The sequence below is a fragment of the Pinus tabuliformis genome, chromosome 1_2 (genome assembly GCF_031772625.1).
Source record: "Pinus tabuliformis cultivar Carrire ecotype Pingquan chromosome 1_2, CPIR1, whole genome shotgun sequence".
Taxonomy (NCBI): domain Eukaryota; kingdom Viridiplantae; phylum Streptophyta; class Pinopsida; order Pinales; family Pinaceae; genus Pinus; species Pinus tabuliformis.
In genome coordinates, this window is record NC_142298.1 from 264,783,121 (window position 1) to 264,798,927 (window position 15,807).

The 15,807-nt window shown below is 37.8% G+C and overlaps 1 protein-coding gene across 4 annotated transcripts in view; it reads right to left on the reverse strand.

Moving 5' to 3' along the window:
• The window catches only part of LOC149205368 (uncharacterized), a 260,188-nt gene that overhangs the window by 18,257 nt on the left and 226,124 nt on the right, over nucleotides 1-15,807 (reverse strand). For 2 of the 4 annotated variants that reach the window (XM_089393456.1, XM_089393454.1), the window contains exon 9: nucleotides 15,299-15,398. The exons of 1 other annotated variant lie outside the window; for it this stretch is intronic. In XM_089393456.1, coding sequence (XP_089249582.1) covers nucleotides 15,299-15,398 — 100 coding nt within the window. The remainder of the gene's footprint in view (nucleotides 1-15,298; nucleotides 15,399-15,807) is intronic. One more of the 4 variants, XM_089393455.1, reaches the window with a different exon arrangement.

The following is a 15,807-nucleotide window of genomic DNA, read 5'->3' on the forward strand; positions in this document are numbered from 1 at the left end:
CCAAATGTTCCAGCTACCATCCTATATATCTCCATTTCTTTAGAAATCTACACATGCTCTTGCAAAAATGGCACCATCCTATGAACGCAAGTGAGGAATCCATCTATCACTTCACCATCAAATCGAAAAGCAAAAGCATAAGAAAATGTGGAGTTGAGGTAGATCCCTACAGCATGAATGGTGCAATGGAGCGTATTGTGCCATTGCTCATCAAGCACTCTCCATATTAGTAGTCATTTCTGAAACCCATTCCCTTTATCCTCATAATAGGTACAAATGGCTTCTTTGTCCCTATCCATGGCCTCATTGAAATAGTCCATTATGGATTGTCTCCATCAACCAACCAAGGAACATTTTGTTGTTGGGAGTCGGGACGATAGCTGCCAACTTACAAAGGTGTGTGTATTGGCCAATAATGCAAGATGTAGCTTGGTATTTTAGATGATACATACTTTGTTGTACCAACAAGCCCAGTAATAAAAAGCAAGGTTTATATCATCTGTTACTTGTACCCACTGAACCCTAGGAAAGCATTTTCATGGATTTTGTAGGTGGTTTTACAATAATTGTGAAGGGACATAACTATTTTCTTATGGTAGTTGCTAGGTTCAGTAAGATGCACATTCTTATGCCTTGAAGAAAGACCATCAAAGGACAAAAAGTAGCAAGCATGTTCTTTGAACAATTCTAGGTGCACTTTGGGACACCAAGGAATGTCATCTCAAATAGGGATACCAAATTTCTCATGACTTTGGGATTACACTTTAAAAAAATATGAAAAAGAAGTTAAAAGAGATCTATAGAATTCCATCTAGAAATAAATGTGGAGATAAAAGTTTCCAACAAGATATTGATTCAAACTCATAAGGGATTACAAATAGAAGCATCCAAAGACCTAGGATGGAAGTTTCATCTATTTCAACAATCTTATAGCAGCGCAGTCCATAGACCCATCAATAAGTCCATTTTCAAAACTTGCTTTGAGTGTTTTCCACCTTTTCCCTTGGATGTTGTATATGGAAAGGAAGGAGAGAGGCGACATGTCAAAGAAGAAGCTTTGGAAGTGGAGGACTTTGTTGAAAAGATTAGGAAGATCCATTTGCAAGTACAAGATACATTGAAGAAATCACAGGAAAAGTAAAATACCTAACATGATCAACACAAAACCAAGATATCATTCAAGTGGGAGACAAAGTTTGGTTACAACTAAACAAGGAGAGACTATATGATCCTGGTAAAAAGATCAAAGTTCTGTAATTGGTCCTTTTCAACTATTGGAAAAGGTGGGTGATAAGGGCTACAGACTCTACTTCCATATATGTGCATTTACTTAGTAGCGAATATCGAGAAATTGAAACTTTATGAGCCTTCCCCATTGGCTCAAAAAACTAAGGAGCAAGTCCTACCTTCCATAGATGACTTAGCACCAAAAGTTTAGGCAGAGTTGGCAGAAGATACAATTTCGCAGAGGAAGAGTCCAAAACTACAAGATAAGGGCAGCATGACCTCTAGCAAATAAGAATGAAAGGACAACTACCACGAAAATAAAAATGGTACCCTAGAGAGAAGGTAGAGGATGCATTTCCTCACCTGATTCAATAAGAGCATTTGGGGACTAAAAGCCTACTTAAATGGGGAGATATGATCTGGAATGAATCATTATATAATTTGTCGTTCTATCTCGACAGTTTCTAGGTGGAAAAAATGGAGGAATTAGCTTGCAAAGAAAAATTTAGTGTTAGGTCCCAGTTTGGAGATTTGTGTTCTAGAACCTTCAAGAGCCATTTTGAGGAATCAAATGACACTTTTTTGGGGTCAAAACTCTACAAGCGAATCTTCAAACCCTTCATCATTGTTATACACAATGAGAGTTTTCCAATACTGTAAAAATCGCCTCAATTAGAGCTAGTATATGGAAGTTATCCCTCCTACAAGTTGACCTACCTTGTTGACCACCATGATACCAACTTCCAAGTGGACGCCATGTCAACCACCATAACTCACATGTGAGGCTAGCCACGTGGAATTTCAAGAAGATTCTAAAAGGTTTGAAACCTTATCACTAATTGAGTGTTGAGGATGCAAAAACCCTAACCCTAGATGGCTATCAGGGTATGTTAAATAATGGACCACTAAGAAGAGGGGGTGAGTTTCCATTCATTAGTATTGTAATTGTTTCATAGTTGAGAAAAGCACCTAGGAGTAGGATTTGAGAGCATAATAGAGGAGGAAGTGGATTCTATAGTAGCCATTCAGGCCACAGTGTCATGGGAAACTCCATAGTGAGTGCCCTTTTCTTTGTATTTAAATCTCATAACTGAAGAAAAGAGCAAAGCATAAGCCTCATGTTCTAGCTAGGTTTTCTCTCATTTTGGGTTTCTCGAGATACAACTTGTATTCATTTATGTGGATGATGTGTTTATTTGCTTGTTCTTTCGTTTTCAAAATTTAATTTATTTTCTTAAATTTGAGCAATAAAAAACTTCAAAAAATTACAAAATCTAATGTCATGAACCGTTCCAGTGGAATATCCATGACAATTTAGAAATTACTTTTCAAGAATGTTACAATTATTGATATAAGTCTAACAAAATGACACATTTATTATTCTTCTTGTATTTTCCCTTCTCAATCAACCAATAAAATGTTGGAAAAGTACTTCAAAGCTTTCTTTGGGGAAAGAAAAGGAGGGAAAAAGGGATACTTCTATGATCTTGGGATATTTGTACATTACCAAGCGATCAAGGGGGATCGAAGTTCTTTGGAATTTTTTATTTCGTCATAAAATTCAACACCCTCAACACATTTAGTGTATTAGATGCCACATTCAATTGTGATATAAATGACAACACTAAAGCCTTTACACTTCAATTTTAGCTCTACCTTGAAGAGTTTGGAATGTTTAATAGACAATATCAAGCTTTCTCACATGGAAATCTAAGTGGCCACAAGATGCATGGGATCTTGCATCAACACATACTTGGCCATTTCAATGTTCATGAGGTCAGCTTGGTCTCTTGACTATGTTATCAGGTAAAAGAATGGCCAAAGAAGGTTTGTTCTATCAGAAGGATTTGTAGAATAGAGTGCATCACCAATGGCACACTTGGTAGGATGTAAGATTCACCCTTGGTGAATATTATAATTCCCCACCAAATTTATGAGTTATATATGAGTTTTCAGTGAGTAATTTCATCAAACAGTTTAAGGACACATGGTTGGGCAATACTCAGCAACACAAATGCTAAATGACAGACCTCTTTAGCAGCACCCAGGAGATAATATTTGCTACAATCACACCCTTACTTCTTTTGTGAGCAAACTCAATCTCAGGAAGAGTGATACCAATTAATTCAACAATAGAACTAAGCATAAACATCCTTTTTGTAACTGGATATAACAATACACCATGACTGAAAGGTACAGAGGAACCTGTTGTGAATGTATGCAAAGTGACCGCTAGATATTAGTACAATTTCTGAGTGCATACAGCAGCTCCAGGGTGAGGTAATTGTTGAAAAGTGTAACTAGGTTCGGTCTTCATAATGACATGTGTAATTGTGATTTTATGTATTTAATGTAAAGAAGAAAAATAAAATTATTATTGTAATGTTTGTCTCATGGGTTTCATGAGCAAGGAATTTTATTTTTAGTTATGGCTCCCATTGTGAGCCCTTAGGATTGGTCATAAAGTCAAATTGAGTAAATGTCATGTATGATGGACCCTTCTTGGGCATGTTGCAAATATATGTGAGTCATTGAAAGAGTCAAAGAGACCCTCCAAGACCAAGCTCAAGCATCTCCATCAAGTCAGCCTTAAATGAAATAATGATGCCACTCCAAATGACATGTCGGCCTAGAAAACTAGCAAGTCAGCTTATTTCTCATGGGAAAACCACTATAAATAGGCAATTCGGCCTCCATTAGAAGATAAGCAATTCGGCCTCCATTTGAAGATAAGAAATTCGGTCAAGCAATCTGAAGTAGGGAAAGGTGCGAAGATCACAAGAAGAGCCTCCATCCAAGCGTTGAAGAAAGAACAAGAAGCCGAGTCATTCTTTGGATCTGTTTTAGGGCTAATCTATCCACGTGCGAGATTGTGGGACTGTCTACTACAGGAAAAAGGACCGAGGCATTTCAGTCATCTTGGGTAACTGAATTGGGAGAAGGTCAAGTCAAAAGGGAAGTCGAGTCAAGCAAGAAGGAGTCTCTATCCTAAGCGAAGGAGTCAAGGGCACTATTTAGAAAGTAACACTTTCCAAGTGTTGCAACTAGGGTTTCTAAATTAGGGCCGAAAAGTTGCAGGTCTGAAGCAGAGAAAATGAAGTCAAGATTTGAAGGGTAGCCGAGGCAGAAGGAAGAAGCAGGCAGTTGACTATTAAGAAATAGAGATCAAAATAAGAAGCTTGGTGTCTTCGTCTTGGAGAGGTCAAATAGGTCAAGGGTCTTGGTCTTGGTATTCATCAATTGAAGTCTCTATAAGAAGAAGAATTCATTTGGGTTTTCCTCTCAAGTGGGAGAGGTTTTGGCCCTGGTTGATCGCCTATATTTTGTGTCTCTTGTCTCTTTATTTTTTATGCTTTGGTAGTTTTTTGATGAAGAAGAACACTATAATAATCTAACTAAAGAGAAGATCCTAATCTATTGAAGTAAAAATCATTCACAAGCAGTTATCATTAATAGAGAAATCACCTAATCTTGATGTCCTAGATTTCTCAACATGGTATCAAAGGTAAGGTGACAAAGTCAAGGAAGGGCATCTTATCAAGGGACACTCAAGAATCAAATCTCGAGGAAGGCATCAAAGTGAATCTAAAAGATCATCTTGAAGTCAAGATCTAGAAAAGAAGTATCAAAACCCTAGATCAAAGAAGAAGTCCACACCAACAAAATGTCTTGGAATCTTCAAGTCATCTCAAGAGACCTCAAAGACCCTACTCAAGTTGAAGAACTTATACATCAAGTTTCTTACTAGAGAAGCAAGATCAAGGAGATTGTCATCATCTCCAGAAATTCTAAGGCAATCTATCTTCATCAAGGAGATCTATCTTCATCAAGGAGAAGTTCTCTATCATCTATATTATCATCAAATTCAAGGAGGCAACAAGTGGAAGAAACATCTTCACAAGTATATTTATGTTTGAATCTGTCAAAATGTCTTTTTGCAAGGAAAGCAACAAATTGGTTGGGGCTTCAAACTATCTTGCATGGAAGAAGAGGACAGATCTGAATCTCATTGAAAATGAGGTTATGGATCATGTCAAAGGATCTATCACCAAACCAGCAAAAAAAGATGCTCAAGCACTTTCAAAGTTTATGAAAGGGGAAGTGAGGGCTCAAAGAATTCTCATAGAATCCATCAAGGATCCCCTCATTCCATATGTATCTAAACTCGACACCTCAAAAGAAACATATGAAAAAATAGTAGAGTTGTTTTCTGTAAGCACTAGAGGAGAAGTTATCTCTCGAAGGCAAGAACTCTACAAGCTAAGGATATCAAAAGAAGAAGGGATAACCTCATACTTTACCAGGATATCCAAAATAAGCGTTCAACTTCAAGATCTGGGAGAAATAATGTTTGACATGGAGATGACCACTGTAGTACTAAATGCACAACCAGAGGAATGGGATAATTTTACTTCAAGCATTTATGGGAAGAAAGAAGCTACTCCATTCCAAGATCTATGGTCATTATGCAAGATTGAAGAAACCAGGTTGAAGGCTAAAACTAATGTGGGATCAAGTGATCAAAATCAAGCATATGCTGCTATGACAAGGAGAAGAGGAAAATTTGGGAAATTTGGTCCTTAGAAAAAGAAAAGGAACATGGCTAAGATTCAATGTTATGGATGTCAAGAATATGGGCATTACAAAAGAGATTGTCCCAAGCTCAAGAAGGACAATAACAAAAGAGGTAGAGAAGAAGCCCATATCACCGAAGAAGTGGAGGAAGCTGAAAAGAAGAAGTCCAAGAAAGAGGAAGTAAGAGATCTCTACTATGATTGAGATAGTCTTCCTCACCTAGTTCTTTTCAAGTTCTTATTTTCAAGTTTTTATGTTGTAAGATATGGCTATCATGATTCACTAAGGAAGATAATAGGATGCATCATGGCATCATAGAAGCATTAGAAGCAAGAGCTTGTGACATCATCATAGAGAAGCATGAAAGATAGTTGAAGTCTATGGCAGTCACCCATGGAAAGATATAACTCTTGGAAACCTCATTAGTAACATAAGTGGTACTTATGGGAAAAGAAAGAAAAAGTCATCTAGTACAAAGATCATCATACATCAGTCAAAAGGAAACATTTTCTAGATGAGGATACTCAAGATCCTCTATTGGAATCTTCATCAAAAGATTCACCAATCAAAAGGGAAGCAAGGGTTTCATCAAAGAATTCCAACTTGTGGAATTCATGGGATGATGGTATAATGACAAAAGAAGTAAAGAAGATCAAGGGATTAAAGTTATTTCAATCAAGGAAGCTACTGAAGGAAGTCTAGATGACCTAAAGGAAAATGAGGTATGTATGCTTGTATTCAATATTGTAGAGTCATGTCATATGGTCGTAGATAACATGGATAAATGCTCTACTTCGAGAGCATTATCAAAAGGAAAGGATCTCCTCCATTGAAAAGATGCAGGAAGGCATGGGTCACACATTGACTAGATGAAATCAACATAATATGTCCTCATATATATGAGGTGGTTGACAAAATTGGAGGAACTATGACTGGAAGTTCCTAGAAGGAAATGTGTGAAGAAAGAAAGAAAGAGATCATGAAATATGCAACTATGGAAAAGGCAATCAACATACTAGGACTGAGAGATTTGACTAGGATATCTCCAAGAAAGATATGAAGGCTTTGATGAAGTCTGAAAAAGAAAGATACCCTTGACAGTATATATCTTTTGGAGATGTGTCAATATGTATGCAATATGCTGATGCGAACTAGAAGATGTCATGATGAAAGACCATCACAAAGGTAATTTTGATTTAATGTTCATTCCTTTATTTTTTAATGATATATGGATGGGCTTATGCAAGACTGCCAAGGGAAGATCTATGGATATCTTCCACCCCTGATGACCATGTAGTAGGATGAAAGATCCTTAAGGAAACATGGCATGAAGAAGGCAGCATGGCATGAAGGAAGGCTAGATAGGAACTAATGGATCACTTTCCAATGAAAGGAATAATGACATGACTGACTCATGGATGAAAGTGATGGATGGTTTGTGCCCTACAAAGAAGTCCCAAAACATGAAGACTCCTGAATAAAGAAAAGAAGTTCATGACATCATGAGGAGGATTTCTTCAAGCAGTTGGTTGTCCCATCATATCCACCTTAGGAGCTTCTATAGGTCCCTAGCTAAGAGGGAGCCTGAAAAACAAGTTTCAAACTTGGTAGAAATTTGGAAACAAATTCCTAAGCCAAGAGGGAATTTGGGTACATACCTTCCGTAGGAAAGAGTACATTCCTTTATTGGAATATGTATATCCTCCCTAATTAAGAGGAAGAGATAGACACATTATTCTTGTCTTCACTTGGGAAGACAAAATGGAGTATTGGGTGAACATCTGGCATCTGATACTCTTTGAGGATGAGTTAGGGCATCCAAGATAAGAGCATTCGTAGAGGACCAATATTCTTTGAGGACGCCAAGATAAGAATAGTCCTGGTGGAACACACTCTGAGAACCCGAGTGGAGTATATTCCAAGAGAAACAATGAGGAGTGTGTCTATACATCATTGGTCTCGCTAGCATTGTGTTGAAGAATGGAGGGAAATGGTGTTTATTAATATTCTTCACACTTGATATGCAATTTGTGAAGCACTTTGACAATTTATCTTCTTCTTATTAGTGTGTGTGTTTCATCAAACTGCTACCAAAACAAAATAAAAAGAACATAAAGTTTGGCTCTCTACCAGGATCAAAAACTCTCCACTCTTGAGAGGAAAACCCTTAGTAAGTTTTATCTTATTGAAGCTTCTTATTTGAAAAACTGCCAAACCCTAGACCCTTGACTAGGATTTCCTCCAAGCCTAAGTCAAATCCTTCCTCTTTCTGCACTATAACTTCTGGCACATGGACCTCTTTCTTCCAGCACTTTGCTCCTCAACACTTCGTCCTTCTTCTGCTGCTTGTCTAAGTTAGACTCTCTTCTTCTTAGGAGAAACCCTAGAAAATTAGGGCTTCTTTACTTCGCTTTAGAGAGAACCTTCTTCGCTTTCCTTAGGAGACCTTGTAGACCTAGTTACACATCCGAATGAGGCTTCTAAATGTGTTGCCTTCAACTGCTGTCAAATCTGCAAAAAGTACACTGCTGAAATCTTCGCATGTGTGGACAGAAACCCTAAAACAGTCCCCTTATCTTCATTGTCTTTTCCTTGATCCTTCGCTTGAGAGAGTGGTCTTGTAGGCTTGGTTTGAACCCTAAACAATGAGATATGGTGAGCTGTTAGTGACTACTGTCATAACCATAGGCAACCTTCCTTATCCTCGCACGTGTGGCTGTAGCTGCCCTAGAAATGGTCTCCTTAACTTCAGTTGTATACCCTTCTTCCTCGCTATCCTTGGAGACCCTATAAACTTCCCTTTAACTTCCTTTCTCAGCTTATCTCCTCGCTGATTTCAGAGCTTGAATGAATGCGTTGTATGAGGAGTGGACAGCCTCTATAAATAGAGGTATGTCCCTCCTTTTCAAGCCAACTTGACTGTTTCATCACAATTCATTTTTTATTCATTATTTGGCTACTTGGAGACTTCGTTGAAGCTAGGAGAGGATTTGACTTGACTTGGAGGTGTTCCCATGACCTTGTACATTGACATACATGATGTAACATGCCCTCAAAGGGTCTCATCATAATTACATTTTGACTTTGACTCTCTAGAAGCACTTTAAAATGTGCTTGACCTATTTTCAATGAGCAAGAAACTCATTGACAAATAATATAAAAATAATTTTCTCTTTTCTTGAATAAATACAAATATCAAATTACATTTATGAAGACCTAGCCTAGTTACATCTTCTTCAACACATTCTGCTCTGATCTTGTGGACAGATAGAGCTATTAGTCAATGCCTTGCTATGTGACAATGTTAGTTGATATGATGCAAAAACATTGGTTACAAATCCAACTCTTCTTATGAGAATTCTTCAAATTGAGAATGACCAACTACCAATATGAATACCTCCCTATTAAGAGGGAGCGTTGAAAAGTGTAACTAGGTTCGGTCTTCATAATGACATGTGTAATTATTATTTTATGTATTTAATGTAAAGAAGAAAACTAAAATTATTATTGTAATGCTTGTCTCTTGGGTTTCATGAGCAAGGAATTTTATTTTTAGTTATGGCTCCCATTGTGAGCCCTTAGGATTGGTCATAAAGTCAAATTGAGTCAATGTCATGTATGAAGGACCCTTCTTGGGCATGTTACAAATATATGTGAGTCATTGAAAGAGTCAAAGAGACCCTCCAAGACCAAGCTCAAGCATCTCCATCAAGTCAGCCTTAAATGAAATAATGATGCCACTCCAAATGACATGTCGGCCTAGAAAACTAGCAAGTTGGCTTATTTCTCATGGGAAAACCACTATAAATAGGCAACTCGGCCTCCATTTGAAGATAAGCAATTCGGTGAAGCAATCTGAAGTAGGGAAAGGTGTGAAGATCACAAGAAGAGCCTCCATCCAAGCATTGAAGAAAGAACAAGAAGCCGAGTTATTCTTTGAATCTGTTTTGGGGCTAATCTCTCCACGTGCGAGATTGCAGGACTGTCTACTACAGGAAAAAGGACCGAGGCATTTCAGTCATCTTGGGTAACTGAATTGGGAGAAAATTAAGTCAAAAGGGAGGTCGAGTCAAGCAAAAAGGAGTTTATATCCTAAGCAAAGGAGTCAAGGGCACTATTTAGAAAGTAACACTTTCCAGGCAGTTGACTATTAAGAAATAGAGATCAAAATAAGAAGCTTGGTGTCTTGGTCTTAGAGAGGTCAAATAGGTCTTGGTATTCATCAATTCAAGTCTCTATAAGAAGAAGAATTTGTTTGGGTTTTCCTCTCAAGTGGGAGAGGTTTTGGCCCTGGCTGATTGCCTATATTCTGTGTCTCTTATCTCTTTATTGTTTATGCTTTGGTAGTTGTTTGATGAAGAAGAACAATATAATAATCTAACTAAAGAGAAGATCCTAATCTATTGAAGTAAAAAGCATTCACAAGTAGTTATCATTAATAGAGAAATCACCCAACCTTGATGCCCTAGATTTCTCAATAGTAATGAGTCAGAAAACAACCCGGAAAGGTAGCTCGAACCCAACCTCTTTAACAGTCCAACAAACTAGCAACATATGTGCCACGACCTTCATGAATCTAGGCAGAACTTGGACTATTGAAGATTGATATAATAATGACTAATCTCAGTGCTCTTCTCAGTGGATGTTCAGCCAACAAACAAGGAGGAATTCAACCCACTTGAATGATAATATTTAGCCAGCAAGACTGCCCACACAAAGCACTGGGAACTAGAGAAATTCAATCCCTTTCTACAATTATAACTCGGCCTCATAAGACACAATAAACTTAACAACTGTATATTCAACTTCTGACCAGGAAATTGCATCCCACAAACACAACAAGCTCTACCTACATGAAGTACCCAACTCATCCAGTTAGAAGAAGAGGAACTCGTGTGAATATTTCACTATTGAAATTCTATTGCAGCAACTGGAATTAATTCTTCTAAATGTAAATTAATTTAACAGTTTATTGTTGCCACAACAACAAATCAATCACACTGCAATCTTCACAAATAAAAATACTACGGAAGATAAACTGGAAACTGAGAAAATATCGGCACACACACAACAATATAACACCGTTGTTTTTGGACAAATGTCCCCGGAAAAACCCAATGCGGAAAAATTGGTGTAGCAGCGGAGGGTTTTTATTATTAAGCTGTAGTGAGAAAATTTTAAGTATAATAAATGTTGCCAAACTAGAGAATATATCCAAGAGAAATACTGACAAAATTTTACTAAGGGATTTTACCCTCTCTCTGAGCAATCCCGACACTGTCTGACCTCTGAAAAGCTAGTTGTCCAAGTGGTATGTGCAGGCTCTGCGTCACCCTAATGCTACCAGCCACATGCACTGCCCGAAACAACTACCAATCTAGTCGTCCTGCCTGCTGCTGACTGGAAAAATACTTCTCCGACCCTCTGGAAAATATTCCCAACCTCTGAAACTGAAAATGTCTTCCTCTTCATCCAAATCGAGATGCTCACTTGAGGCTCTGCTTTGCCTCTACGCAGCCTCCTAGAGAAAATTTTCAGCCTCATCTTTTTGACTCTCTAGAACTGGAAAACTTCCTCCGGACTCACTGTCTCTGCCCCTCTATCTCTGCATCCCCTCTCTAGCTCGAACTCTTCTGACAAAATGTTGTTGCTCACTGGAAAGTCAAACTGCCCAAGGAAATTGATCTCAAGTATGTTCCTCCATCTACCCATCGACTTCGTATAATCTCATTGTGGGACTCCAATAGCCAAGATTAAAACTTAATCAACGGCTAAGATTATTTCTTAGTTGATCCGTGAGAAATATCACCTTCCTCAATTAATTACTATTAATTAATCATTTTCCCTAAGTTAGACTTAGGAAAAATTTAATTATTGATTAATTAGCTTAATTAAGGCATCTCTAGGTGGATTTTTCTTAAACCTTTTCTGGGTTATCGAGTTCAAGTGTTTCTTAGCCTCCCTAAAAATTGTCGAGACTAGAACACCATCTAATGCTACAAAAACTAACAACTTGGTCCAAATAGAGATACCACTCTGCCCTCTTTGGGTGACTGATTTGACGCTTTCCAGCAGCTTTTGAAGGATAGACTCAACCCTATGGCCAACAAAATTCGAACCCTCTTTTATTGATTTGAACATTGTTATTTGATGAACTTGGCCCCAAAACTAAGCTTGGATGGGTATTCTCAGCCTACATAGATTTCAACAAAATCCAATATTAGAAGATAAAATCAATTGATAAAATTGTTACCTCCATTATATTTTGTAAATCTTCTTCTTTAGTGAAGCACAATAGCGAAACTTGAGTGATCTCACTCCCTAAAATTGCTAGGATGTATGGTTTCAACATTGAAACTAGCAACCAGACTTAGATTTTCCAAAACCCTAGACTCTTCTCCAAGAGCTCTCCAAAAATCCTTTTTCGCAAATGGCAAAAATGCTAAATGAGAGACCCCCTCATTTCCCTTTTTATAACTCATTTGCCATTTTTACCACTATTTTACCTTTTTCCTCCAACTAAATAATAGAAGAACTTTTCCCTTCTTTATTTAATAAAGTGATTTTTATTAACTAATTAAAGTCACTTTTAACCCTTAATTTGCCCCTTTTCATCATATTGCCTTGTCCCAATTCCAACAAGCTATTACACTAAGGTATTCCTCCAAGTAATCAACCCCAAATAGCACCTTAAGTGTAAATAATTAAAAGATGCATGATAATAACCCCATTTTATGGGAATCATCAGAATGCAACAGAACCAAGTGCAAACCATGCGAAATTGATCTTGATGATGAAATATGGCAAGTGATCCCACTCGAACCCCATAAAACTCCTCCAAACTCTTCGGGCCCGCCAATGATGTAATCCTACTTCTAATGATCTAGTTGACACAAGATCTAGAGATCTCCCCTAACCATATTACAAGGAAATCCAAAAATTGGGGCCATTACATGGGATCTTTCCTTTCTCGAAAAAATTGTGGGATGTTAACCAGGATCAAAATTTGAATCATTCGAACAAATCTCTTTATGAGGACTTTTAAAATTTCCTTGAACCTAACAAGCTAGCTATTTAATTCCTAACATATTACAAATCTACTAAATAAAAGCACAATTGGGATCTTTACATAAACACTCAGTAGAAGCAAAATGATAACCAATCTCAAACATACATTACATACAAATATTCTTCCCAATCAGTTCTTCTTCATTAATCTAATATCAAAACCTACTTTGGCTCCCTTCTCAGGAAAAAGGCCCTCTAAGGAATTTAAAAATACTGCATACCTTGGATCTGATCCAGCTAGTCAAAGCCTAGATCAATCCCTCTGTTGGGTTGTGTCATATTCTTTCCACGACTAGCCTCAGTAGTGAAGCCAGGGGGTTAAAGGGGAGGTGGCCAGCTCCCCTTCGTTGCTTCGGGCGCAGCAGGGGGGTCACAGGGGGGGGCAGCAGCCCCCCTAGTCGAGGGGTTTGAGGGGAGCAATAGCCCCCCTCTACGGGGTCCGGGGCAATGCCCTGGGAAAAATTCCATGGACCCTATATTAGGTGGCCAGACCTACCTATGGTTTTGTGCATGGATCCAGGGGAAATCTCTGTGTATATTTGTTTTATGAGTTATGCTCTCGCCATTGTTTATTTTCTGTTTTTAGAATTCGTATGCAGGTAATTTTTGTACAATGTTAAAACCTACACCCTCAATCTACTTGGTTGATCTGGATCTCCCTTGCTACACCCTTGCACCTTCCTTGGACCTGACACACTTGGATAAAACTCCTCCTCCACCCAATCACTGAGATCTCTCAAGTCTTGTGCTTACTCACTGTTGTGTGTGTTTTCTTCTCTCCTTATCCTTGCTTTTATAATTTCTCATTGGGTTAAATCCCTAACCCTAATATTCAAAGTGATGGATGGCTAATATTATTTCCTAAGACACTTGAGATCAAGGGTTGAGATTAAAACAAATTCACTAAATTAAATAATTTAGTTTTCTTTAGTTTTCTTAGCTCAATGGCCAACATAATTAATTATGTATTTTTCCTAAGTTAGACTTAGCCTAAATCACAAAAGCAACTTATTCAAAAACTGAGCAAGTATCCTAAAGAAAATTTGGACGACTTTTGACGCCTAGACACTTAGCCTTGTACAAAAGAACCCATGCAAGCTACAAACGTCAACGAGGACATATTTAGAATGATTCCTAAAACTTGTGTTTTTAAAATGCAACTTCAAGGGTTGTCTTTTCTATGGGGATTGGAGGTGGATAAGCGGAAAACCCTTCTGCATCTATTGGAAAGGGACCTTTATGGTTGTACATGTCATACTTTTGATGTTGTCTCACACTTGAACAAAAGGTGGGGGTTGAAGGATCTAGAAGCACATTGGTTGAGTAGGTGTTGATCTATTTCAAAATCTATTTCTTCTTTCAAGCACAAAATATGGGCATGGTTGGTGCTCCACCAAGGTTTGGCTGTCAAGACCAAGCTTCATAAATTTGGTGTTACAACTATAACATGCATACTTTAGGGCAAGGATGAAATGATTAAGCATGTATTTGGAGATGCCCATTTTCCAAGACTTTTTGGGTATAGTTTTAGGTTGAACTTGATTTTTTTTATGGCTCCATTTCTGTGGTAAGGTTCACACATGGGAGATACTTGGCTGATTAGGGACAACTGCAAATCCTTATGGAACACAACTTGGTTGTTCGCTATTGGCTTAAATGAAACACCAATGTTTTCCAACTTATCATTAGGAACCATCCCCACTTAGCCTAGGGGAATTGAAGCTTTTTAAGCAGGAATTGACTTTCTTGTTAAAGTCAACCTTAGTTTTTTCATAAAGATGTTGACTTTGTTCTTATTAAGGCACAAACTCATATGCTATATTTTGGCTTTTTAGGAAGGGATTTTGCCCCTAAACCTATTGTTATATTATTATAACTCTTTTTGTTCCAGGACATAATATATACAGACCCAAGGGATAGCTCGAGTGGTTCCACCATTTCCACTAAACTCAAGGAGATCATGGGATGCAATCCCACCAAGTCTCATGAGGTTACCAACGAGTATTTCAACTACAGATTAACATCATCCTCCATCTAGAAAATCAGGGAAGAGGGGAGTCCATGGCACACTAGCAAGGTACCAACTTCCTCGCTTGAAATGCTTAACAAGTGGGCATGTGAAGGGAACTTATTTCTCTAAAAAAGAATATATAAATATATATACATTCTTCAAAAGAATTCCCTTCTAGTTTAATTCATAACCAACATATATCATTACATCAATGACAAGATGTCGATATCATAGGTGTCTTTGAGAACCTTTGAATGGTCAATGGTCATGTTACTAACAGCATTTTATCATGATAAAAGATTGAAAATGAATGTTGTTCTCAATGTACTTGTATGCAAATGTATGACACTTAAAGCACCAAACAAGAGGGGAACAGGGTATAAACATTTACATCAGTAAAAAAAACTAAATCCATACCTGTACCCTTCCTTTTCCTTTGATAGAGATTATGTCTCCAGCCTTCAGCAAAGTTCCATTCTTTGTTACTTCACTCCAATTGACTCGAACATCCCCACTACTACAACAAGAGAATAAAAAAATTATTTTAAACAGCTAATCAGTAAAAAGAAATTCCATAATAACCATGCTTCCTGCTTTACTACTCTGACACTTCATCCTATAATAGCCCCTGGCTTGGGCTATCCAAGAGGTGTTTGATCTTCCCTAAACCCAGGAAACCAATCTCAGCCCCTGCCACAGTTTGAGTAGAGTTTATATTGACTGGGTTGGAGCTTCCATTTCCCTGCATGAGCACTATGCTTTTGTAATTGAACCGGTTCTTTGAGTGGTCTGGGACCCCCCAATGGTGGACCTTCACCAGTTTCCTAAAGGGTTTTTCTTGTCTTATCTAATTTTCAGGAATTTAAAAACATCCTTAAAGAACAAACTGTTTCAGTCTGGTTTGAAACATAGAACAAGGTTAGGAT